General features: G+C 43.9%; 1 protein-coding gene across 2 annotated transcripts in view; it reads right to left on the bottom strand.

The window, feature by feature from the left end:
- Nucleotides 1–27,077, bottom strand: part of LOC120945842 (histo-blood group ABO system transferase 2-like) — a 134,014-nt gene extending 106,937 nt beyond the window's left edge. Inside the window, exon 1 of one of the 2 annotated variants that reach the window (XM_040360357.1) lies at nt 26,759–27,077. Coding sequence is in view for 1 of the 2 variants with exons in the window: in XM_040360356.1 (XP_040216290.1) it covers nt 2,798–2,912 (115 nt within the window). In the remaining variant the exon portion in view is untranslated. Of the gene's footprint in view, nt 1–2,797; nt 2,928–26,758 lie in introns of those variants that run through there. The other variant, XM_040360356.1, reaches the window with a different exon arrangement.
- Between the last annotated feature and the right edge of the window lie 560 nt (nt 27,078–27,637).

Below are 27,637 nucleotides of genomic sequence, written 5' to 3'. Positions count from 1 at the left end.
AGGACACCTTGAGTTGTGGATCCCTCCTTCACTTAGATGGACAGCTTGGGATCCCCCTTGATTCGTAGGCTCCAGTCAGCATAACTGGGCCTACTAGTAGAGATGCAGCCTCGGGCCAACGTGGCCCCAAGGCTGGAAATCACACAACACATACCTCGCGCCAGGAGGGCCACGAGGAGAAGGACCCCAAAATATGGCGTCTGCCCCTTAAGTAACCCTTCCCTGCATGCACAGCGGGGCACCACTCCCACTGGGCTGTTCCCGAGGAAAGATACTAAATGATACTAAATGATCTATGGCTTGCCTGTGTTCCAACACTGGCCTGTGGGGGTATCGCCACCTACAGGTAACAGTGGGAAAATGCTATCAGGCACAGCAACTGCCAGGACAGAGGCTAATTTGGTACAAATCATACAGTCTGAGCCACATTATCGGCTCAGACTCCCACTAAATTTAACATAGCGCCCAGTCATTTGGGAGCAGAGCGCTACATAAGTATTATATATTTTCATGTGACAACACTGGAGAAATTACACTTTGCTCAAATGTAAAGTAGTGTGTGTACAGCTTGTATAACAGTGTAAATTTGCTGTCCCCTCAAAATAATACAAAGCCATTAATGTCTAAACCACTGGCAACAAAAGAGTACCACCCCTAGGTGAAAATGTCCAAATTGGGACCAATTAGCCCGGTTTAGACATTAATGGCTGTGTGTTGATTTGTTTTGGGGGGGACAGCAAATTTACACTGTTATACAAGCTGTATACTCCCTACTTTACATTGTAGAAAGTGTAATTTCTTCTGTGTTGTCAAATGAAATATTTACAAAAATGTGAGGGGTGTACTCACAAATGGAGGCCCCCCACATATACGCACACAGTGGGGTGCGAACGCGTGATGCAATACACATTACATATTGACACGCATGCCGGAATGAGAGCAATAACTCTAACACTAGACCTACTTCATAACAGCAAACTGATGACCTATAGAGGGTTTTTAAAACATAGCCTATGAAAAATATATACAGTAAAACCTTGGTTTGCGAGCATAATTCATTCCAGAAACATGCTTGTAATCCAAAGCACTTGTATATCAAAACATTTATTTTTTACAGGGTATAAAAGAGAAGAGAGGCGCCTCCAAGTGTAGCAATAAGTTGCTAAATGTTGTACCTTCATTAAATGTAACATTTATTTAAAAAAAATGTTGCTTGTCTTGCAAAACGCTCTCAAACCAAGGTTTTACTGTACGGTACCGACATGTTTAAGGTTTGACACGTTGGGCATCCATTTACTCAGTGCAACCTCTGCTTTTATAATTTACCAAAACATTGGGTAGTTTATTGCATTTTTGTGCCCCCAAAAATTACCTTTGTGGTAATACGTGACATAAAAAATTTGAACTAATGCCATGTTATTGTTTACGGTGTCCGATTTCAGAAAATATATCATGTTTGGGGCTTCTATGTAGTATTTAGGCCACAAATAATTTGTTAAACCAGTGCAAAAAAAAATTAACTCTTTAACAGCCAGAGCAGTTTTTTCGTTTAAGGATAAGTTCACCTTCAGGAACATGTTGCATGTTTCACCCATGAGATTTTTTAGGCTGGCCATACATGTTTAATTATCTTGTATAATTTTCCTTTAGATTTACCAAAAATGCGGTTGGCGTGAAGGGGTTAAAAAGGCAGATCTAAAAAGGAAAATTGTACAAGAGAATTGAACATGTATGACACGCAGTTGTATTCATTCGCTTTTGTAACACCTGGGTGGGCTCATGGCGCTATGCTCTGCGCTATGAGCCCACCCTATTTTGAAGCCTATTAGAGTAAGGTGACCAGAGGCCGCCCGCCTCACAGCCTCTCAAGTCTTACTCTTCGTGCCCCGGCTACTACTGGATGGGGAGCGGAGGAAGAGCGGAGGAAGATCACTCTGCCAGGGAAGGCAAGGATATAGGCAGGTGGCCGGCCAGAATTTGAGCCAAGGCAGAAGAACATGCAAGCGAAGCAGAATGGGCATGCGCCCGAAACTGAAGAAATATTCCCTCCGCTCCGACCAGAACATGATAATCAGAAAGGGGCACAGATAATGGAAAAATACAACCCCCCTAAGCTAGTAGGCACGGCGGAGCGGGGGGGGGGTGTAATTCAAATCTTTTTATTTTAATTCTGCACTGACTGTCCTTGAAATTGCCCCTGCCCCCTATTAAATCCAATCTGGGGACAAAACCAGGGACAGACTTGGTCTGGGGACAGTGTCCTCAATCAGGGGACTGTCCCCTGAAACTGGGGATGTCTGGTCACCCTATATTAGAGCCTAGACACCCCCGCCGCTGTAATTTAGGCGCCCGGCATCCTGAAAGGGGCCGGACACATGAATAGGAGGTGGCCGCGGCGGCTGTGGATAGATTCAGGCCATGCCGGAATCTATCTATTATACATATAGGGTGTGGCGTGGATAGAGGGGGCGGTGCCCAGGCACCACTAATGGACAGGGAGCCACTGATGACCAGCCTTGATTACAAAAAAAAAAAAACTGGCTCCTGACTTCAAACATAGAAGGCTGTTTATACTTCCCAGAACGTCCCTCCTGCATTTAAATAAAAAGTTAATGTAATGTAAATGAGGCCCTATACAGATCTGTGATAACAGCTTGACATCCAAAATAACATGCAAACAAGTACAACATTATTAAAAACTAAAAAAACTAGCGCATCAAGAAATCCAATATGTATAAACATATTTAAAAATATAAAATAAAATAAATATGTAATTGATTCTGTTGGTAAAATTTACCTGTAATAGTAATCCTTCTTGCTTGACTCCGATACCAGCACAGGGACAAGTATTCCACTGAGCGTATTTTATTATAAACACAAAAACCAACATGAACTGTACATTCTGCCTGCATTTACGCTACAAATCTCATTCTGATCTCTAGCTCCACCTAGTGCTCACAAAAACCTCAGAATGTGTCCTGATACAAGAACACCCATAACCTGCGCTCACATGCCTAAATAATACTGTATTCTGAAAGTGACATCCCTCTAAACATAGAACCCAACTGTCCCTGATTTTAAGGGACTGTCCCTGATTTGAGGGACTGTCCCTGATTTGGAGCAATGTCCCTCTCTGTCCCTCATTCCTCCTCATTTGTCCCTCATTTTGTTCGGATCTATATAGATTGCATATAACAATGATCACAAAATCTAGTGAAAAACAGTAAGGCTCCATTCACACCTAGGCGTTTTAACGCCTGAAGCCCGACGCTATTGCAGCCTGCAATACGCTGGAGGGGTGATTTAACATTGTTCTCTATGGAGATGGTTCACATCTCCACGCCGAACGCCGAAACGCTGTACGCCTGAAGCTCAAAACAAGTCCCGGACCCTTTTTTTCAGGCGGCTTTCGGCATAGCCGACAATGTTTCAATCACCCCTCCGGCGTATTGTAGGCTAAAAACGCCGCGTTTTGTCGCTGCAAATCGCGGGACAAAACGCCGCAATTTGTCGCGGCAAATCACGGTACAATACGCCGCGTTCAGGTGTGAATGCAGCCTAAATAAAGAATTAAGCAAGTGGCAAGTGAAAGAATGAGTCCATATGAAACATCCACCAGCGCTGAAGATTCACAATAACGTGACAATCCCTCCACCAGAAGTCTCACCTCCAGCATAGACCCCTGAACTAACAGGAAGTCACGCAAAGCAGAAACAATTGCCACAGATCAAATCATCACAAGGAATCCTCCAAGGGGTTAATTAACACTTCACAGAGAACGTTATTAGATCCTCCAGATGAAGCAGGCAATGCGGATGTATAAAGACAGAAGAAAAACATCTAAGTGCTTTCCGTTTGTAACATGTATTTTATTTTTAAATAAGTGTCACAGCTTACTCACAAAAGGCGAATGTAAAACGGCATGTTAAAATTCCCCGATGAGCTTTGTAGCGGCGGCGGGCGACGACATGTGCGGCCGCTTCCCCCGTACGTTACGTTCTGAATAGACGCCCCACTGAGGAAGTTCTATTCAGAACGTAACGTACTGAGGAAGCGGCCGCACATGTCGTCACCCGCCGCCGCCGCTACACAACTCGTCTGGGAATTTTTACATTCGACTTTTGTGAGTAAGCTGTGACACTTTGTTAAAAATAAAATACATGTTACAAACGGAAAGCACTTAGATGTCTTTCTTCTGTCTTTATACATCCGCATTGCCTGCTTCATCTGGAGGATCTAATAACGTTCTCTGTGAAGTGTTAATTAACCCCTTGGAGGATTCCTTGTGATGATTTGATCTGTGGCAATTGTTTCTGCTTTGCGCGACTTCCTGTTAGTTCAGGGGTCTATGCTGGAGGTGAGACTTCTGGTGGAGGGATTGTCACGTTATTGTGAATCTTCAGCACTGGTGGATGTTTCATATGGACCCATTCTTTCACTTGCCACTTGCTTAAAGCGGAGTTCCGGCCACAATTTCACTTTTTTATATATAAATACCCCTGTAATACACAAGCTTAATGTATTCTAGTAAAGTTAGTCTGTAAACTAAGGTCTGTTTTGTTAGGTTGTTACAGCATTTAGACACTTTATAAAATAGAAATTGACTGGGGCCATCTTAAGTGTGGGCATCATGAAGCCAGACTGTATGACTTCCTGGATTTCAGCCTTCCAGATCTCGCACATGCTCAGTGCTGCACGAGCAGTGTAATAGGTTTCAGATCAGGTTTCAGCACCTGTACTGTCCAAGTCACATGATTCGAGACTGGGGAGTGCACAGACTCCTGGAAAGTTACACCCACTACATTCCCAGGAGTCTGTGCGGTGTAGGTTAGGAAGCTTAAGCACCTAGGTGCAGGAAGTGGGAAGATTAACTATTCAGCCTAGCAACAACACTTTGAAGGCATCTAAAAAAAAAAAAAAATTTTCTTAAAGGACTAATGACATTTTTTTAAAACTACTGATGTAATGTTATATTTATGGGTGGAACTCCACTTTAATTCTTTATTTACCATTTTTCACTAGATTTTGTGATCATTGTTATATATGATCCTTATCCACTGGTTTGTTCCACTTATTATAGTTATATGCAATTTGATTAATTTTTATTTTGCACGTTTCCGTTTTAGATTATTATTTGCGCTGCACTTCTTTTTGTTTAAATTTTTGTATCAGAATTTGTGTGATTCTAATAGTGTTCAGCTTGCATCTGGGGGGTTTACATTTATTTATCTATTTACTAGGGCTGTTGCTGATCAAAAATTTTCTGTTCGATTAATCGTTTTTTTTTTAATCGATTAATCGACTAATTTTGATTAATTATAACGCACATACAGATCCAACTACTTTTAGCTTATCTCCTTGCAGGCTGATTCCCAGTGCAGCTACCAACCACTGGAAAAATGGATAGCAGGATACAAAAAACACACAAAGGCAGCGCTCGATGGGAATGGCATTAAAACTTTTATAGTCTTCAAGTAGGTAACCAAATAAATATTGCACTGGAGATGAAATCGATGTAGCTACATAAACTGTAAAAATGGCGCGAGTAATACCAAACAGAAGCAAAAGCAGTCATAAAAACATGTAGCCAAGTATGATACTGGTATAAAAATGTGTACAATGATACCACTGCTGAATCCAGATGAGGAGAGGTTAACATCAGTCCGTCGGCATGTAGATGTCCCATGAAGGGAACTATCACAACTCCCAGTGGATGGTTGTAGAATCCCAGGTTGATAGAGGGAAGTGATAGAGGGAAGTGTAACAGCCCTTGCGTGTAGCAGATAGTAAGGTCCCGCCGGCATGCAGATATGAAGGCACAGCAAAGGAGCCCTCTCAGATGGACATGGCAAGCCCAGCCGGTGTCCGTGACGTTACTGGATCTCCGACGGAACTCCCTAAAGGCCCAGAAGCCGGCGGAGAGGTGAGTACCAATCAAAAGAATTTTAAATCGATCAAAAATATTTTGATCGATCAAAAGAATTAAAGATTGATCGATTAATTAAAAGGTAATTTGCACAGCCCTACTATTTGCACATTTATTTTGGCGCTGATTGCACTCTCTTGCTTGGATCTATATAGATGTATATAAAATTCACTTTTTATCCATCAAAAAGTGTTTCCCAGTGCTAAACCTTTCATCTGATTTCTAAATTGCTGCATTTGTAAATTCCAAAATCGAATATAAAAGGAATAGTTGTGGTTAAAAAAAAAAAAAAAAAAAAAAAGCACTTGTGGGTTTTACAAATCTTGTTTTTTTATACAATTCTCCTTTAAGGGGGCATGGCAAGGGGGAGTGTCCTATGCCTGCATACTTTTTCTGATTGGTGTCCCTCATTCTCATCTCAAAAAGTTGGGCGGTATGCTTTAAACCTGAACTCCACACCAATAAAAAAAAAAATGTAAATGCAAGAAGTGCAGGTACTTGAATCAGCCTCCACTGTACAGCAATGCTTAAACTGGGCAGGGTAGAAGCAGCACAAGGAGACGATCAGTTGCACTGCAATGCAAGGAGCATGTGGATAGGAGAAGAGAACATAGAAAGAGAGATCCGCTCATCGGTCCACGGTTTCTTTTTCCACTACCCAGTCACAGACTGGGGGAGGGACAAGACCTGAAAGTGTTACTAAACAGCAGCAAAGAAAAATCTCGTCTTCTACACACCAGACTGTTTGGGAAACAATCCTCTGATGGTGACACAAGCTTAAACAAAGAAGTCTAAGCACCAGCTTGTTTCCACCAGAGCTCCTGATGGTGGGGATGTGTTGTGAAGTGTCCTGGTGACAGGTTACACAGCCCTCAGTGTGCTGCCCCAATCGGGGCATAAAATATGAGATGCATAGCCTCAGTTAATATTAGCATTGTTATATAGATTAGAGTTTATATAGTGTGGTTTACCTAACTATTTTCTCATAGCTAAATCTATGTGTTATCCTATGCTGCCATCTAGTGGCCCTTTGTTGCAATGCACATGTTTTTTCTGTGATTCTTTATGAGTTACGACATATTTTCAGTGTATGTATGCCCCTCCCTGCTTCCTGTGTGCAGTACTTCCTGTGTCATCGCCTCAGCTAGCAAGCCACATGTAACAAGGACACTCATGTAATCTGCACAGTACGTAGGAAAGGCATCATCTTTTGACCGCACAATACTATCACCATTCATCTGCTGTTCCTTTTATCTGCTGTAACCCCTGAAGTTAAAGAATAAACACCTCTTTTGAATGAATCGGTATTGACGAGTTCAGCTGTCTGACAAGGATTGTCCGCAGTGAGTATTTCTGCTTATTCAGGCCAGGCATAGAGGTCTCAGCAAGAGATATATCGCTATCACAATAATCGGAGTCAGAACACTCAGAATTGCCCTACTACAGGGTGAGCAGGAACAGGGAGGCTATTATGTGGAGACGGTACACTGGAGAGTGGTCAGATCCAGGTAGAGATTGACAACAGGTAGAGTAATAACACCACTACAGGCAGGGTTTTTTTTCTCAGAGAATAGGTGCAGGAACTCCTCCTTTCTGAGTCATCCCTTAACTCCGCCCCCTACCCACCTCCAAGCACCGTTCCTTGGTTCCACCTCCTACCCACCTCCCAGTACCACCCCTTTTAGAGAATACAAAACCAAGTATCATTTTATAGTGCTAAGTATTAGCAACAATGGACACCCAGTGACAATACACTCCCAACAAGCAGCATCAATAGACCCTCCAGCAATACTAGACCCTTCCCTCCAGCAATTATTGTCCCCCTGCAGCATAAGACCCACCCCAGCAAAAATACAACCTCCACTGGCAACAACAGACATCCTCAGCAACAATACCCCCCCCCCCACAAAAATAAGTCCCCTCCAGCAACAATACATTTCCCAGTAGCCAGCATTAATAGACCCTCCAGCAATACTAGACCCTTCCCTCCAGCAATGATTGTCCCCCTGCAGCATAAGACCCACCCCATCAAAAAAACAACCTCCACTGGCAACAACAGACCTCCTCAGCAACAATACCCCCCCCCCCCCGCAAAAATAAGTCCCCTCCAGCAACAATACATTTCCCAGTAGCCAGCATTAATAAACCCTACAGCAGCCAGCAACAAAGACCCCTTCTTCAACAGTAAATCCCTCCCAGCAACATAAGACTCACCCAGCAACAATAGATCCCAAATCCTCAGCAAATAGATTCCCTCCAGCAACAACAGATTCCCCAGCACCAGCATCAATAGATCCTCCAGCACCCCTTGCCATTACATATATTCAGTTCTGGAGGTGCCGGAACTGCGTTCCCCCACGTTCCCGCTGGAAAAAAACCCTGACTACAGGTAAAGCCACACCATGGATGCCGACCTAAGGGTAGGAGTGCCAGCTGAGCTCACCAATGATAGCATTAGAAGAAGATCTGGACAGCCGCACATCCGGAGACTCACCTTTATTCTCAAATGTGATAAAACAGCAACACAGGCATGAAGAAGAAGGAGCTTGACAATGGGTAAGAAAGCAGAAGAGCGGTCAGGTCAGCGACAGGCAAGACAGCAGAAAAAATGAAGGTCCTGGGGAAGCGCCACACAAGGGAGCAGTCAGGTAAAAACACGTCAACTACATAACAAGTGAATTAGTGTTCTAGCTCTTATACACAAAGAGCTGGCAAGAAGTCAATGTAAATGTCTCCTTTAGATGTGACACTTAACTATTTCCCTTCTAAAGCAATGTTCATTTCTCACACATGTTAAAATCTGCATTTTGGTTATAAAACGACTTAAATCCTCCAAAGCATTATATATTTTCTTAATGCAGGGGCCCTCTAAAATAAAAAGATGGTAGTTGCAACTTTCTGTGTTGTATAATAATATTTGTACAACTGTGTATTAAATCTAGATTTTCAGGAAACATTTTTCTTTTACTAAAATTGATTTTGTTGCACACAAACACAATTTAATCCCCAATTTACTTGTACAATATGAAATACGAGGTATTTAAAAGTGGGTACTAACAAAATGCAACTGACAAAAGGCCATAAACACAGGACATGGACATGCACAGAACACAGGGTACGCTAACGCGTTTCAGGGGCGCACCCCCTTCCTCAGAGCTAGGCCCAACTCTGAGGAAGGGGGTGCGCCCCCGAAACGCGTCAGTTACCCCGTGTTCTGTGCATGTCCATGCACTGTGTTTATGGCCTTTTGTCAGTTGCATTTTGTGAGTACCCACTTGTATACAAATTGTTTTTTATTATTAACCACTTGCTTACTGGGCACATATACCACCTTCCTGACCAGAGGACTTTTTGCGATTCGACACTGCGTCAATTTAACTGACAATTGCGCAGTTGTGCGACGTGGCTCCCAAACACAATTGGCGTCCTTTTTCCCCCACAAATAGAGCTTTCTTTTGGTGGTATTTGATCACCTCTGCGGTTTTTATTTTTTGCGCTATAAACAAAAATAGAGCGACAATTTTGAAAAAAAAAAAAATTTTTTTTACTTGTTGCTGTAATAAATAGCTCATTTTTTTTTTTTTTTTTTTCTTCTTCTCAGTCTAGGCCGATACGTATTCTACATATTTTTGGTAAAAAAAAAAAAAAAAAAATAGGGGACAGAATTATAATTTTTTTATTTTTTACTAAAAAATAAATGTACAGAATTTGGCAGGAAAAGATGTGCATTTATTTATTTTCCCACAGGAACCTGCCAAGCATTGCACTCGCAATCAGTGCAACGGAGTCCATGTCTGCTGTCACAGGAAGAGGGTTTTTTGGAACATTACAATGGGTAACTTGCTCTAAAGGTTATCTTAAAGTGGTTGTAAAGGTTCAAAAAAAATATATAAAAAAAAAAAGTCATACTTGCCACCTCTGTGCAGCTCGTTTTACACAGAGTTGCCCCGAACTGCGTTTTCTGGGGTACCTCGGCGGCTCCCCACCCCAGATAACCCCCTCTGGGAAGCGCTCTCCCAAGGGGGTTACCTTGCGGGCGGGCTCCAGAGTCCTGTATTCGGCGTCCATAGCTGCCCAGTACAGGACTGGGCACCCGCGTCATTGGATTTGATTGGCAGCAGCGTGAGCCAATGGCTGCGCTACTATCAATCTATCCAATGAAGCACCTAGAAGCCCAGGCAAAGGAAGAGCGTGTTTGCGACGCGGGACTTTCCAGGGCTTCAGGATGAACTGACAGCCACTTCGTAATGAGGCACCCATCCACACTGGGACAATGCTACAGCCTATCTCCATACTCCTCTGATTGTTTGAAAGTCTATTGAGACCACTGAGGGGGAACTGTCTCAGGACAAGAGAAAGAAGGAACCGCCGCTCCAGATGATGTACCTCAGTGGTGAATAAAATAACCCAAAATCCAGTGGGTGCAGGCAATGCACAGAGCATAAATGGGAGAAAATACATTTTGGACTCCAATAAAAGGTAAGAAGGTGGTGCCTTTTATTTTGTTAAAAAAAAATACTACAAAAGCAAGAAAAAAAAACAGCAAACAGTGGGGTAATAGAGCCAACTAGTTTCACACTGATAACCAATGCTTAGTCAGGACAAGGTCAAGGTCAGGCCAAGGTCTTGGAATTGGGCAGGACATTAATCGGCTGGATATATACCAGCAGGTCCTGGGCCCTCCTCACCTCTGTTCCTCTGGCAGTGAGGGCTGTTTGGATGGTATCCCCCCCCCCCCCACACACACAACTCTTGGACTGAGCCTGGACGACTCTAGGGGGATCCACATCTGATCCACTTTGTGAATTACAACCTGCACTACTCTGCTCCTGTGGCCCCTGATGACGGTTTGTCAACCAGAAACGCGTCAGGCATTTCCACATCGTCCACTTGGAGAGTGCTTTTATGTCTTGTTTTTTGTTTTTTATTTTGTTGCCAACTTTGGCACACACATTGTTTTTGGTGGTATTCTTTTGTAATTTTCACTATTGTCATTTATATACACCTAGGTGCACATTGTGTGCTTGCATCGAGTGCCAATATATCTTGTCCCAATAAAAGATCTTTGTATACAACTACTGTGCTTGGCTTATAAAGTCCCATCTAAGGGTGTATATTCTTCTTTGTCGTATTGAACTATGGACACTGCAATTTCCCGGCCTCCACAGCTACCATCTATGACTACTGTGGCAGCGCACACAAGCAGCGAGAGATCATCTTGGCTTAGAAGTTACGACACAACAGGGGTAACGCCTATACCAGGGCTAACACTACCTTTAAGCCTCCTTTTGTGCACACTTGTAGGTAGATTCAGAAAGAGTTAGGCCGGCTTATCAGTAGATAAGCCGACCTAACTCAGAATCTAAGCCGACCTATGTTTAAGCGTATGCTCAAACAGAGATACGCTTAAACATATCTAAGATACGACGGCTTGCGCCGTCCTATCTTAGATTGCAATATTTTGGATGGCGGCTAGGTGGCGCTTCCATTGCGGTCGGCGTAGAATATGTAAATGAGGGGATACGCCGATTCACGAACGTACGCCAGGCCGACACAGTACTGTTGCGCCGTTTACGTAAGAGATAGGCCGCGTAAAGTTAGAGCTAGGCCCTAGTGGAATAGTAATGTCAAGTATGGCCGCCGTTCCCGCCGCGAAATTCGAAATTTTTACGTTGTTTGCGCAAGTCGTCCGCGAATTGGGATTTACGTTGTTTACGTCCACGTCGAAATCAATAGGCCCGTACGGCGTACTTAGCCGCAATGCACACTGGGAAATGTAGGCGCCCGGCGCATGTGCAGTAGCCAAAAAACGTCAAAAACGTGAGGTCAAGCCTCATTACCATTAAACACGCCCCCCTCCAACCCATTTGAATTAGGCGCCCTTACGCCCGCCGCATTTACACTATGCCGCCCTAAGTAAGGAGGTAAGTGCTTTGAGAATCATGTACTTGCCTCTCTGCCTCTCTCACTGACAAACGCAACTTCTTCTGAAATGGCCATGCATCTCTGTGTTTCATACAGTTTATCACAATCTCCACAGCCTTCCACACCATCTGAATGAGTGATACCAAGAACTAGTGTGCTGCACATATTTCCCGAATATTTGGAGACCGGATTCACATTTATAACTGGATCATCAACAAAGACGGCTGCAATTGACTTTATCGGAATTGTTGTACAATTATAGCAGCCAATCACGGCTAACCTGTGACACCATAATTGAATGGCCATGTTCCCTCTTTGTTACACATAGCCGACTATGGTCTTCTCAGCTTTGAACAAGTGATGCCCAGAACTACTAGTGTGCTGTGCTTATTGCTAAACATTTGGAGACCAGACCTGTATTGATAATTTTGACTTTACCGGAATAGTTGAATTGCCTATCCATCTTTTCAATGGCTTTTCTTGCACTGAATTAAGGGAAGCTTACTAATCTTCTCCTGATTACACGGTCACATGAATATTTACAAGTTCCTATCTGGACACATTCTTTGATTGAATTAGGAGTGCTCAAATACAGGAAACGAGCTACAGTTTGCAGGACATTTTATAATAGCACCATCAGGGGTGGACTGACAAATCATGGGGCCCCCGGGCAACAGAAGATTATGGGGCCCCAGGCTTACAGATGGCCACCACGCCAGGAGGCAGTGCAGAGGCAGGGCAGCTAAAATCTCTGAATTTTCATATTAAAAGCATGTCAGTTTCGGACATATCAGGGACAGATGTAAAAAAAAAAAAAAAAAAAAATATAACACAGATTTTTACATACTGTCCCTGGTTTTATTGAGCCTGGCAACCCTGATGGTGCCCCCTAGTGGCATGGGGCCCTCGGGCAGTGCCCGAGGGTCCCAATGGTCAGTCCGCCCCTAAGCACCATTTTCCAATACCTTTCTTGGTTTTCATTTTTGGAGTAGCTGGGTTTCATGTCCATCGTTTCTTTTAAATTGACAACGTTGTTTATTATTACAACGTATTTCTTCATGAACTTGTTACATTGTAGGAATGTTATCCATTAGGGTACTTGTGACACCTGGTTGGATTAACCAGGGATTTGTATATCACCAAAAGCTTTAAATATTTGTTCAAATTATACCATGGTTGATCCTCCCTTTGATTGCTTTCAGGTGACATCCCTTTTCTTGGTCCCATCATTTTTATATAAATATATATAAATATATATATATATATATATATATTTCATTTGCTTTCAGGGGGGTATCCCGTCTGATTGAAGAATCTGTATTTTTCTTCAATATTATATTGAATCAATGTGGATTCCAGTATCTTTTAAAAGTAGTTAAACAAAACGGGGGGCGTGGGGGGGGGGGGGCGTTAATCGTCAGAGTTTTTTTAACTTTAATGCATAGGATGAAATAAAGCAGAGGTCCACACGAAAATGGAACCTTCGCTTTTCTGAACCCTCCCCCCTCCGGTGTCACATTTGGCACCTTTCAGGGGGAGAGGGTGCAGATACCTGTATTATACAGGTATTTGCACCCACTTCCAGGCATAGACCCCCGCGGAGGTCACGGCACTTCCCGCCCCCCCCTCCTCGCTGTCTTCTGGGAAACCAGTGAGGTCGTGCAAGCGCAGTAGGGAACTGGGAAGTAAAGCCGCAACGCTTCACTTCCCGATTCCCTCACCGAGGATGTCGGCGGGGGCAGCCGAGAGATTGATCGGCTTCAGCTGCTGACATCAGGGGCACCCTGGACAGGTAAGTGTCCATATATTAAAAGTCAGCAGCTGCAGTATTCGTAGCTGCTGGCTTTTAATATATTTTTTTTTTTTTTTAGGCGGACCTCTGCTTTAAGGTGAAAAAACATGAACCTTTACAACCCCTTTAAAAAGAGGAGCTGCAAGCTCCTTCAGAAATTTTTTTTAAAATTAAAATGTCAATAGCTACAAATACTGTAGCTGCTGACTTTTAATATTAGGAAACTTACCTGTTCAGGAATCCAGCGGTGGCCTCGCCCAAGCTGATTTTTCAATTGGCTATTGGGTGGTGCTGCTCTCATCTTCATGAAGGGAAATTGGCAGCAACAGGGGAAGGAGGATGAGGGGGGCTGAACTGTCCACCCGCCACCCCACCCAAAAGGTGGCCAATTTGGCAGGGGGGGGGGGGGGGGTGGAGTCAGAGGCAGACAAACGGAGCTTTCCCCTTTTGGGTGGAGCTCCACTTTAACCTTTAGGCTCCATGATGCACTCTGCCAAAAAAAAAAAAAAAAAAAAAAAAAACTTTGCTTCTACTGGAGTTATGTCCTGCCTGTAGAAGAAGCTTATGTTGTCCTATGTGTCCATGCACATTAGGCTGCATTCACACCTAAGCGACAGCCGCGTACGCGTGTAGCGGCAGATTTGCCGCGATTACAAATGTTTCTTTTTTTTTCTTTTTTTTCTAAAGTATTCCCATTGCTGTCTATGGGAAAACGCGCCTGTCGCGTGAAAAAAAGGGTCCGGGACTTTTTTTCAGGCGACAGGCGTTGCGCGTCTATGAGATGTGAACCATCTCCATAGACGGCAATGGGAATTCTCCCCTCTAGCGACAGAAGCGTCCCGCGTCGGGCGTTTTGTCGCTTAGGTGTGAATGGGGTCTTAGGGCGAGTATAGGTATATTTTGAGTTCAGCGTTTAGAGGCAGAAAAAATAAATAAAGCTCTTGATTTGAGCTTACTTAAAAAAAAAAAAAAAAAAAAAACACACACACACAAACATAAAACTCCCCTAAACGCTCTATGAGCGTTTTTTTACTCCCAAGAGAACAGACTTTTTTTAAGCCCAGTGTGCATGGAGCCCGAAAGATCTAAAGAGCACTTTCAGAAACTATTGTTTTAACCTAGGTGTAGATCGGAAAACATTAGTAAGTGACAAAAGTATGCAGAAGTATAAGAATTTCCTGCATCATTTCCTCAGGAATGATGAAAGTCCTGAACATCTTCAAAAAAAAAAAAAAAAGGATTTCTAAAGCCTGGAAACTGACTAATATTTTAAATATAAATGAAAGCTCATTTTACAACTGGAAACAAAAGTAAAATTTGCATATCTGTGTTAATGGAAAGACAAGTCACCTGCTCAATGACATATCAGGACAGGCATGGTTTACCCTGAACTGTCAGCAGTTTAAAACTGGGTTCACACTAGATGCAGTGCAAATTCACAGCGAATTCACTGTGGATTCGGTACCGCACCCAAGTCACAACCCGTCCATGCAAACTGATTGCGGAATGCATGATAAGTTAACGTCACTCCGCAACTGGTTTGCAAAACGCAGCGCGATTTGCAGAATCGGATCACATGAGTGTGAACTCCCATTCGATTGAATTCTGGTGCAGACAAAAAAAGGGTCCTGCACCAGTTTCGTGCGAATGCGGTGCGATTTGAGCCATACAAATCCATAGCTCAAATCGCAACCGAGAGACACTGCATGTGATTTCTCACAGGAATGTGCTGCAATTCCAGTGCGAATTACATGCGGTGTTCCGCGCTACAGCAGTGTGAACTCGGGCTGAATGCTCTTTGGTCTTTTTTTTAGTATTAGCCTGGTATAATGTCATTAAAACAGTGGAATAGTGTAGTCTTTCTGACCAGCGATTCCATTGCCTAACCATACACCTACACATCTCTTGGATCCTTGCTACCAGTGGAGGAGTCTTTTGGGAAAGCCTATAAAGGAGATCGGAGATCTGCCCCACGCTCTTCTTCCTGGGCCTTGTAGAATGCACACCTCTCCGACGATGAGAGAGAGGTTGCGGCCTACCACGCAGTGTCCATGTGATTCCAGCCAGGCCTTGGAAGGCCCAATTCTACTTGATGTTCACCAGACATCTATGCGGCGCCAATTCAGCAGCCCGACATTACATTCATCCACGCTCTGCACCCGTGGGTTTTCGCTGGCGGTTCCATTGACGGATGTCTATTCCCGGGTCGCTGTCTTCAAGGCATCTAGTTTGGTTCAGTCGTTGGTGAGAGGGCAAATCGCACAGATTCTGAAATCTTTTCCTGGTTACTTTATATGAACACTGTGTACAGACACCTTTACCTTGGGAGCACTTTACTGCAAACTCTATTTGAACACTGTAAATAGACACCTTTAGCCATACCTCCAAACATTTTAAGATGGGAATGAGTGACACCTACTAACAAACGTATGTATGCATGCATAGGACACGCCCCCTGCCACACCCTTTAAAAAAAAAGGAGAATTAACCAAAAAAAAGGCTAATTAAATCCACAAGGATTTTTTTTTTTACCACAACTATTCCTTTACATTGTCTTTTGAAATGTACAAATGCAGCAATTTAGAAATTGGATAAAAAGTTTAGCACTGGGAAACACCTTTTGAAAGATAAAAAGTGCATTTTATATACAACCATATAGATCAGACCAAAATGAGGGACACATGAGGGGGAAAGAGGGACATTTCTCCAATCAGGGACAGTCCCTCGAAATCAGAGACAGTTGGGAGCTATGCTATCAAGGAGTATTATTAGCCTGTTTAAGCCAGTCAGTCCATTAATGCATCACTGTGCCTTATCGGATATAATCTAATGAGCTCCAACTGCCAGTGAAGACCATCGGGTCTGCACCTCGGACATTGCTGCTGTTGCTATTTAAAGGACCCTACACTATCCTTATTCTGTCTGATCTCTCATTAGGATTTAATAGGTTAAATGGCCCGGCCCGGGGTTCCCATTTAGAGTATAACCACTTGCATTCAAAATTGAACCCTTTATTGTCCTACAGTTAATGCTTCAGGTGGGATCTCGTACGTACGTACGTACGTACGTACGTACGTACGTACGTACATACATACATACATGAGTATTGTATCCTCCCACTGTTAAACTGTTCTTAAGATGTCTTTGGGGGAATTCCTCTACAGAGTCTGGGCTGTAATCCAGAACTCAGTTGATCTATTGCCCTTCCTTTTTGTAACTTACTACTACTTTGCTTACTCCAGTAAAATCTGAGATAATTCAAATATATTGACTTGTGTGACACATAATTTAAAAATGCTTGTGAAAGATGTCTGAACCAAAAGCGTCAGATGGGTTGGAAGGTTTACGCCGATGCAGAGGAGCAGGTAAATCCAAGCAGTCCTCAAGGGTACCGTGCTACAATTGTTAGGGCCAATATACACAGGTGACAGTGCTTACAGCCCTGAAAAGCAAACCAGGGTGAAGTCAGAAGGCTGTAAAGCAGCAGCTGGTAGAGGCCCATACACGATACATAATTCGGATGTAAAAAAAATTTACGGATGAGCGGTCTGACGATTTTTCGGATCGTTCGTATGGCGCTTTTGCCAACTTTGCTTTTTTTGTCAGACAAAAGCTGGATATGCAAAATTTGTTGGATGTGAACTCAAAATCTGATTTTTGTTTCATTACCATGGTTTTCGTACAAAAAAATAAAATATTGTAAGAACATGACTACGCAGAATACATACAAAACTGTTCAACATATTACGTCACTTCTAACGTTGTATTCTGTCGTCCAAAAAAATTCTGATTGTGAGTAACCTCTTCACAGTCGACGTGAGACTATCATGCCACAAAAAGCAGACGTTCGGTCATTCGAATATCTAAGCGTGCGTACGAGGCTTTAACGTTCAAGGGGTGATCATGTTGCCTCCTGAATGTCCGATTTATTTTATTAAAATACCGTACTGCAACCGAGAGCCAAGCGTTTGTGGCAAGGTCCTGTCGACCTCAATGAGCAAATTTGACATACAGTGCCACCTGTCAAACTCTGCAGGCCAAGTTAAAATTGCGATGGCATACGCACAACCCTGTCCGGCTGTAATGTTAGAATTTAGGTGAGAAACCACGGCTCAGCCACCTGTTTTTACCATTGCCACATGAAAGAGGCCTTATGCCAAGGATGGGTCTATTTACTCTCCAACATATCCAATAATTAAAATAAATCAGCCAGAACAAACAAAGCATGTTTATTTATAATTTTTTTTTATTATGTTTAAAGTGGTATTTAACCCAAAAGCAACCATTAATATGAGCCATCCCAATTCTTAGATATGATAGTTGCATTAAAGCAGGGGTTGACAAATTTGCTTGGAATCTAGGAGCCAGCTAACAAAGTTAGGAGCCAGAAAACGCACCCTGTCCCGACGAGCTTGCGCGCAGAAGCGAACACATACGTGAGCAGCGCCCGCATATGTAAACGGTGTTCAAACGCAATTTTGAAGCATGACATGTTGGGTATGAATTTACTCGGTGTAACATTATCTTTCATAATATTTAAAAAAATGGGGATAACTTTACTGTTGTCTTATTTTTTAATTAAGAAAAGTGTAATTTTTTCCCCAAAAAAGTGCGCTTGTAAGACCGCTGCGCAAATACGACGTGACAGAAAGTATTGCAACGATCGCCATTTTATTCTCTAGGGTGTTAGGATAAAAAAATATATATAATGTTTGGGGGTTCTAATTAGAGGGAAGAAGATGGCAGTGAAAAATTACATTAGAATTGCTGTTTAACTTGTAATGCTTAACTTGTAATACCAACGGCCACCACCAGATGGCGCCAGCTCACATCTGGTGGTAATAACTTGTAATACCAACGGCTCACCACCAGATGGCACCAGCTCCCACCTTCCAAGCCAAGTCGCCAGGACACTATTTCTAGTCGCCATGGCGACCTGGCGCCCGGGATTTGTCGATCCCTGCATTAAAGTGTTACTAAACCCGGGACCCTGCATTCACTATATCTGGTCTCCCACAGTACACATGTGATGGAAGTTACTAAAATGAATATTTTTTTGTTATGATTACTTTCCTCCTGAGCTACTCCAATGTTGCCTTTCTTTCATTATATTCTTCTATTTGTTTTATTTGCTTTTATTTCTTGATAAACATATGCATGTGTGAGATTATACTACAAGTATTTGTAGCGCTACCCCCGCAGGAGCCGCTGTTTAGAATAGGGATGGCGTGTTACCTCTGTGAGCGTCTAGGGCAGAGGTGGCAAACACAAGGCCCGCGGGCCAAATCCGGCACGCCAAGCCTTGTCATGTGGCCCACCAGCCTCCACCGCTTGTGCCAGTGCCGCCCGCTCAGGCCGCACAACGGGAGGCAATCGGCGAACGCGGCCTGGACAGGGTTAACACAGGTCGCGGCTGCCGCTCACCTACCGCTATGTGGCCGCTCCTTTGTCATCTCCGGGCTCTGGCGCGGCTGATTGGCTGAGCTGTGTGTCTCTCTCACACACAGCTCAGCCTCAGAATCCACGCTGACAGTTCAGCTCGGACACTGCTGCTCCTCTTCCCGCCTCTCTACACTGTGTGGCACGCCCACACCCCCTGTGTCTTCCCCGCTCACACATCCCTGGGAAAATGTGAAGGAAGATGCAGGCAGCCCGCCCCTGACCCTCCATCCTGGGGTGAGTAAGCTCACCCTCTCCCACCTCCAAGTGTATATATTAAATGAATTTAAGGGGTGCTCTGTGGACTCTGGTGCAAGAGGGGGGATTTGATGGGCAGAGCCCCCCTTACATCAGAGTTTCCCCTTTACATCCGAGTCCACAGCATTACAAGGGGGTCTGTGCGGACTCTGATGTAATGGGGGCCTGTGCGGACTCTGATGTAATGGGGGCCTGTGCGGACCCCTGAATTCCTACACTGTGTACGTAGCATAATCCTGACGTAATCCTGAACTCTGCATTCTGTATATAGTGCGAACCATATACAACTGGCCCTTTGAGGGCAACCACACTGCTGATGCGGCCCTCGATGAATTTGAGTTTGCCACCCCTGGTCTAGAGGTAATGATGATGATGAGATGAGAGCAATGACGGCATGTCCAAGCAGCAGGTGTCTTTTTGGTAGCTTTATTTCACCCAACACGGCAAAACAGTAAACTTGAGGTAGATAGTAAAAGATGGGCGAGAAGGAAAATTGCAGATTCAGGCTTGAACAAGAACGAAGCAGTCCTGCTTCAAATAACACTCTACTTTCGTCGCCCCTCAGCTGAGGGGGTATACTGTACCTGGACAGGCCTCTCACACTGACCTGGCAGCCAGGGTATCACTCGGAGCACTGGTAGAACAAGTCTCTGCCCTTTTGGTATGCACCAGCAGTCTGTGACCTGATATTGGCTTCTGGTATGTCCAGTGATTGCGGGCCACCCCCAGCCAATCATTCAATCAGGTCACATGCCAGCTTTTGATCTTTATATATACTATACAGTCTTAATGCATGTTAGCCATGAATAAGCACTAAGTCAGTGCGAAACGTCGGCTATCCTCCTGTTTCTGTTGCTGTGATCTGGTATGTTTTTGCTGTTCGTTTAAATAAAGACAACCTGTTTGGTTTGGAGTGCGGCCATCCATCCTTCATTTTACGCCTAAGTCTCTGCCACAGACCTGGTGCAAATGAATATCAGGGAAGAACCTCTGCCACAGATCCTTCCCTCGTACATAGGATTATGAAGTGAATCTTCTCCAGTGAACAGCACAACTCGCTTGGGATCTTCTTCAAAGTTTGGGGAACCCAGTAGATCACTGGGGTTTCGCCATAGCTTCAGTCGCTCCGGGCCAGCAGGGTCCCGGAACGAAGAACAATGCATAGCACGTGCGCCCCGGCCTGGAAGGCCATATCGCCGGGGCCCGTGATGTGCGAACACCCTGAAGGTGGGTGCCGCACCCGGAACAAACACCAGAAGACGAACCCCACAAAATGTCGTCCGCCCAAGAAGTAACCTCCCCCAGCATGCCCCGCGAGGGAAAACCCTTCCTGATTGGCTGCTGGCAAGAGGCACTGCTGACTGAACTCCACTGCCGCCACCTGTCGCCCGCGGTGGAAAGGCACCTCTGGAACACAGAATGAACTGGCAGTACAGCCAGCTAGAGTAGAGGCCTAATTTACATGAATTAGTTGGATGAGAGTAAACTAACTCTCTCATCCCCCTCTAAATTTAAGATAGCACCTGGACTGAAAGTACACAGGCGCTACATATTATCCTTAAATCAGTGTTTCTCAATTCCAGTCCTCAGGCCCCCCCAACAGGTCAGGTTTTCAGGATTTCCATTATTTTGCACAAGTGATTTGATCAGTTTCACTGCCTTAGTAATCACCACAGCCTTTTCATCTGAGGGAAATCCTGAAAACCTGACCTGTTGGGGGGGCCTGAGGACTGGAATTGAGAAACACTGCCTTAAATGAAGTTATGACAGATTATAATGTTTTAAAGTTCAGCTTGAAGAAAAACTGAAGACAGATGGTGTAACTAATAATACTGGACAGCTGTTACCCCTCCTCCCCTTCTTCCACCTGAGGACCAAATATGGCTCTGCCCCTGTAAGCTTGGGTGGATGACCCTGTGTTTCTGGACATTCCACAAGGAACTTTCATGCCTGTATGACACGAGGCTGTTTGTGCTAAAGATGGACTTGCAAGGATAAACCACCATGTATGGACTGACCTATCAGCTGTGCTCATGTGTATGATGTCATGTTGTCTTTAAAAAGCCAATAAAGGCTCCGCCTCTCCCTGGACATTGGGAAGGTGAAAGATGTAGACTGTTTCTCTCTTGTCTGCGTGTTTCACTATTATGAATTTGACTCAAAGGCAGAATGGGTTAAGCCCTGAGGTTGTGTCAGGGGTCAATCTATTTCACACAGAACATGGAAATGCAATTATTTTAGTAAATATAAACCACTAAATACATTTTCTCATCAGCAGTATCCGATTAAAGCTTGTAGGAGGAATTTTCATTCTACTCCGACTGTCCTATGACCCTGTGTCTGAACAGTGCTGATCACATGCATCACCCAAATAAAAATAAAATAAAATAAAAATAAAATAAAAGACTCTCTAGCAATGCACACCAAACTGAGCATGTGCAGAGTGCCCCCAAGGCTGTGTACTATTAGGAGATGGATTGGGGACAGTGGAAGAAGGGAAGGATCAGATAAGAGAATCAAACAGCCTTTTTACACAGGATTAACCCCTTTGGTTTCATTCTGAGGATAACATATAACAAGCATGCGTTACTGCATATACAGACGGATTTTACAGTTGTGGGTTTAACAGTTAAATTTTTAGTCTTTTTTTATATTTTTATATTTTTATCTAGTGAATCAACCAGCAAGCCTGCTGCTTTTCAAAAGAACAAGCTATCCTTCAGAATGTATCAGTTACAGAGCTGAAACAAACCATTGAACACTGATAGAGGCGCTTACAACGATGAGATTTTATTTATGCAAAACCTTTATCTCAAAAAAAATAAAAAATAAACTGTTCGCTGTAACTGCTGCAATATATTGCATTTTTGGTTTAATGCCACCATAACATGGTAAAATGTGCACGTGTTAGAATCTGCCAGGTTTACTTCAACTATATCAATGAGAAAAAATAAAACAAAATGGAGGAACTTTTGAATAAGACACCTTTGGACAGCAGCACTGCAAGTCTGGGGGGGAGGGGAGTGTTCGATGTACTAGATGATTTAAATTATGATACTCTAACAACGTCCAGCTCACTCTTTTTGAACAGTTTTAGCAACTTTAGACCTTAGTAAGCACCCCTGTCGGTGAGAAACGGTTTGTCTCAAGTTGTCCTGCTTGTCCTGCTTCTGCAGGACAACTTGTTTTGCTGAAAAAACAACAGACTTACTTGCTGGATCACCAGGTAAAAAATGAAAGAAAGCCTTAAAAAAAAAAGGGGGGGGGGGGAACTGAATGCGACCACCACAGCTAAGGATTGGTAAGCTGCAATAGACTATGATTTTTTATATATATATATATATATATTATATGATATTTATAAATCATATGATAATTAGTTTTCTGAAATGTTCAGATTTCTGCTGCTCGAATACAACACAATGTATATGCAATATATCGTTTTGTAAAGGAACCATAGACGACTTCTTTCAAAACGGGCAGCCAAGGGGTGGTAAAAAAAATAGGCAGTTGATCTGTGTTTTTACCTCCCCCTGGCTGCCCATCTTTAAACACTTGCCACCCAGGAAAATTTCTGACATTTCTCTCCTACATGTAAAAATCATATTTTTTTGCTAGAAAATTACATAGAACCCCCAAACATTATATATCTTTTTTTAGAAAACACCCTAGAGAATACAATGGCGGTCATTGCAACTTTGTATCTCGCACAGTATTTGCGCAGCAATTTTTCAAACGCATTTTTTTGGGGAAACAAAATGTTTTGTGCTTTACAAATAAAAAAAACAGTAAAGTTAGACCAATGTTTTTGCATAACGTGAGAGATGAAGTTACGCCGAGTAAATAGATAACCAACATTCAAAACTGTACACGCTCGTGGAATGGCGCCAAACTTTGCTACTTAAAAATCCCCATAGGCGACGCTTTAAAAATTGTTTTACTGGTTACAAGTTTTGAGTTACAGAGGAGAACTAGGGCCAAAATTATTGCTCGCGAGTGGAGTCCTCCCTGCTGTGTTATGGTATCCAGACGAGGACTCCTCCAAAGCCATAATAAGGGCTGTCGATAAGGGGGGGGGGGGGTACCACCGGTGCCCCTCTACCAGGCCACGCACATAGGGGGCCCAGGCAGTAAGGAGGATGATCGTCTCGGCAATTACAGGAATAATCCCCTGTGCAGCTCTCCCTCCAGCAGCTGAAAGCCGATTTCTCCCCCTCTTCCTCCTGCTCCTACTGGCTGCTGCAGAGAGAGACACACAGGGCAATAATCCTGCAATTGCTTCCCCCCCACCGCACTAAATCCCCCTCCCAGTCCTGCCCATACCCGATTCTCATGTCCGCTGTCCCCAGTAGATTGCTGGCTGCTGTGTATCCACTCTGCAATCAGCATACAGGGGAGAGAATGTCAGCTGGAAGAGGCGGGGTTAGGATCATTACTCCGCTTTACTTTCTAGGTGAAAGTCCAGAGGATACAGTGAGAATCTGGAGGACAGCTGGAATTTGGAGGGCCTGTCTTTTTTCTTAAAATAAAAACAAACTTTTTTTAACCACTTCAACCCCCACCTGTACATACCCTCTCATTAGGATGGAGGACAGAACAGGGGAAGAGTGGTGGGCGAGGCTGGTGGCATGGAATAATAGCAGTGGGAGAGGACTCAAACATGAGCCTAGGTACAGATTGCAGTAGTCAGAATATGCGATTAGATTTAACAGGAATTATGATTTTTTTTATTTTTTATTAAGTAATGTGTGGGCCCACTAATCGTGATTTAACCACTTTAGCCCCAGAAAGTTTCACCCCCTTAAAGCGGAAGTTCACCCTAAAAAAAAAAATTACGATTAGATTCATGCTCATTTTATCATGGGGAATCGGGTAGTTTTTTTTAAAAACGAAGCAGTACTTACCGTTTTAGAGAGCGATCTTCTCCGCCGCTTCCGGGTATTGTCTTCGGGACTGGGGGTTCCTTCTTGATTGACAGTCTTCCGACGGTCGCATCTATCGCGTCACGAGTAGCCGAAAGTCGGTGCGGCTCTATACAGCGCCTGCGCACCGACGTTCGGCTACTTTCGGAAAATCGTGACGCGATAGATGCGACCGTCGGAAATATATATATATATATATATATATATATATATATATATATATATATATATATATATATATATATATATATATTACACACACACACACATACACTTTTTTTTTTATTAAAGGGCCCAGAGGTCCCCAGATGGCTACCCCCCTTTTTTTTTTTTATATAATTTACTTTATTTCTTCTTTTTTTTCCCCCAGGCGGCAGCACTCCAGGAGGGAGGCCCATGCCTAAAGCTGTGTAAGGGGCCCCATAATTCCTGATGGCGGCCCTGTCCATACACCATACAATTTTCTTATTCCATTTCCTTCAGATTTACCTTCAACTGTGTAGTACTAGGGGCTGCCTGATTGCATCCAATTTGAAAGTGATTAGATTTGACTTCATATTATATGTGTAGCACCTGAGTATGTTTGTACAGGTGCTATGTTTAAATGTAGTGGGAGAATGAGAGAGTTATGTTGCTCTCATTCTTTGATTTGACAAATTTGGCTGTCGCCAAATCTGGATTTGTCCTGTGGGTCAGTCTGTGCCCCAGAGATGCAGTCTCATCTCTGGGCGGCAGGTGGCGCCAGAGGGGTCCAGGCGGAGCCGCTTCTTCCCAGCAGCCAATTGGAGGAGTTTTCCCCTTGCGGAGCATGCTGGGGAGGAGTATTTCTGTGGCGGAGGCCGTTGTTCGGGGTTCTTCGCGGGTTCCTGGTTCCAGGTGCGGCACCCACCTTTAGGGTGTGCGCACATCACGGGCCCCACCACTATGGCCCACCAGGCCGGGGTTGCTTGCTACGCGGAGTTCCTGACTCTGGGCTCTCATAGCTCGGAGCAACGTAAAGGGGCCCCAATGACTTACTGGGTCCCCACTTCTATTTAGAAGATCCCAAGCTGGGTGCTGTTCGGTGGGGGATCGGTCTGAGGAGAACCCCGGAGGCAGGTGATCCAACAGATCTGTAACGAACCATCGGGGATCTGGGCACCGGACACTGACAGGTCACATTCAAGCTGTCAGTCGGTGACCCCAAAGACATACTGGGAGGATTTGCTCCGTCCTAACGTCCAAGCACTAGGCCTGTGGCAGAGGTCTCATCTGGACATCCAGATCTAATTTAGAGCCAAGTCTGTGGCAGAGACTTGTTTCCTTTCCCAGAAGCTTTAAGTGGCGCTCTGGCTGCCAGGCCTGTGAGAGAGGTCTGTCCAGGGGCACTTCACCCATTCCGGCTGGAGTGGTTACGCATGTAAATATCATTGGTAAAAGGGAAGGACTGCCTTTACTATCCATAGCCTGATACTGTGAAGTTGCTTCACCTTCACCAACCTATCCTGTCTAAGGATGAGCTCCGGCGTGTTCGCATAGAACACGTGCGGAGCCCGCCAGGAAGTCGGCACCCGCGCTGCGCTAATCACAGCCAGGCAGACATTTCCCGATCTCTGCAGCCGAGCATCGGGAAATGTCTGCCTGGCTGTGATTAGCGCAGCGCGGGTGCCGACTTCCTGGCGGGCTCCGCACGTGTTCTATGCGAACACGCCGGAGATCATCCTTAATCCTGTCTACTTCAAGTTACATGTTGGTCGTGTTTGACCGGGAAAATAAAGCATTTAAAAAACGTCAGCCAACGAATCTGGACATTCTGTTATTGCTCTCCGCACCACCATCACCCCTAGACACAGTGAAGAGGTAACTTAAATACGCCGATCCCAAATCCAATCAGCGGCTCCTTCGGGGGTAGCGCTACATACGGTTTTGGTAAATCTAAAGAAAAGCTATAGATGAAAATTGTAAAATGTATGGCCAGCCTTACTGTCACTTTCAATGGGAAACAGGAAAAATAGAGAAGGTGAATCTCCTTAACAGGGGCACAGACCACAATAAAAACTGGCGAGCATTCTAATCCCTCTCCACTCTATTCAAAACAACATAAAACACTTTAATGTGTAATGTTTAAGTGTATTTTTGGTCAAAAGAAAAAAATTGTTTCGATTTGGGGGGGGGGGGGGGGGGGGGGGGGGGGCTGTCAGTTACGCTGTATGGGGCTCTGTGATTTATAACATTAGCCCTGACCAGACTACACAGATCAACACCGCAGCTGCTGATCGATTGATCATTTTCCAGCAGCCTTGATGGATTGACTTCTTTAGAAAGGAAACAACCATGAAAAGGGATCGCAATTAGACCAGGCCATGCTGAACCACCCGAATTTCAATCCATCTATAGCCACCTTTAGTGCATCGCTTGTAGAGTATCGGTTTTATATAGAAAGAAAAAAAAAGTTTCCAAGTTCACAGTGTTTGCAGAAGAAAAATCATTATTGACATGATAAAGTTGCCCACTTACCCAGTCCTTGCAATGATGTCTCCAGTACAGATCAATCAGCAATGCTCATTTATGATTATAAATAAGAATGATATCAGTGTTATTAATATATGTCCCTGTGCAATCTTCAGCAATGTACAGGAGCTGATCTTGTAATCCTGTAAGGTAAATCTCCCTTCACTATCTACTTGCAGCCCCTTCACAGCGGAAATCTGCATATGAACTCTGATCCTTTTGAGAAATGTGATGTTTTCCTGAGCTCATTTCCTATCAATCCCACTACAGGGCTGGGAACAGAGTCCACCCAACATCCATATCCTCTGGAACACAGCTGATGTGCTTCAGTTCCACTCAGGATCGTTCAAACAAAAGATCACTGGGTTTCAGCGTCTATCTGTAGCGTGATAATTAAAAATACATCCAGAATATATGTTTATAACCACTTCTGCAAATCGAATGAAAAATGCATGAAAACATTTGAAAAATGGAAGTGCATTGCCTTACGCTGTCATGCATTTTTTCATATTATTAGGTTTTTAGCAAGAAGTATGTCACCAGCACACCAAGGATCTCCAGAACGGGTTCAAAGCTTTAGGGCCCTTTCACACTGCTGCACTAGAAAGCCCATTTCCAGTGCAGCAAAAGCACATCAAAATGATTCCCCATTAAATCCTTTGTGTTTTTTCACATTGCTGCACTGCGTTTCTGTTGAAGTTTGAAAGCTCCTGCATGCAGCATCTTTGGTGAACTTTTCAAAAGCGTGCCAATAATACGACTTTCATTTAAGTCCATAGAAAATGCACCAAAAACGCATCCAGAGTACATTTTGGTCCTTCGGACCGTTCTCGTCGGATGGACTGATCGTGTGTACGAGGCTTAATGCTGGATTCAAGTTTTAGT

This window comes from Rana temporaria, chromosome 7 (assembly GCF_905171775.1).
Source record: "Rana temporaria chromosome 7, aRanTem1.1, whole genome shotgun sequence".
Lineage (NCBI taxonomy): Eukaryota > Metazoa > Chordata > Amphibia > Anura > Ranidae > Rana > Rana temporaria.
The sequence above is the reverse complement of the archived record's forward strand: the minus strand, read 5'-3'. Positions and strand labels throughout refer to the sequence as shown.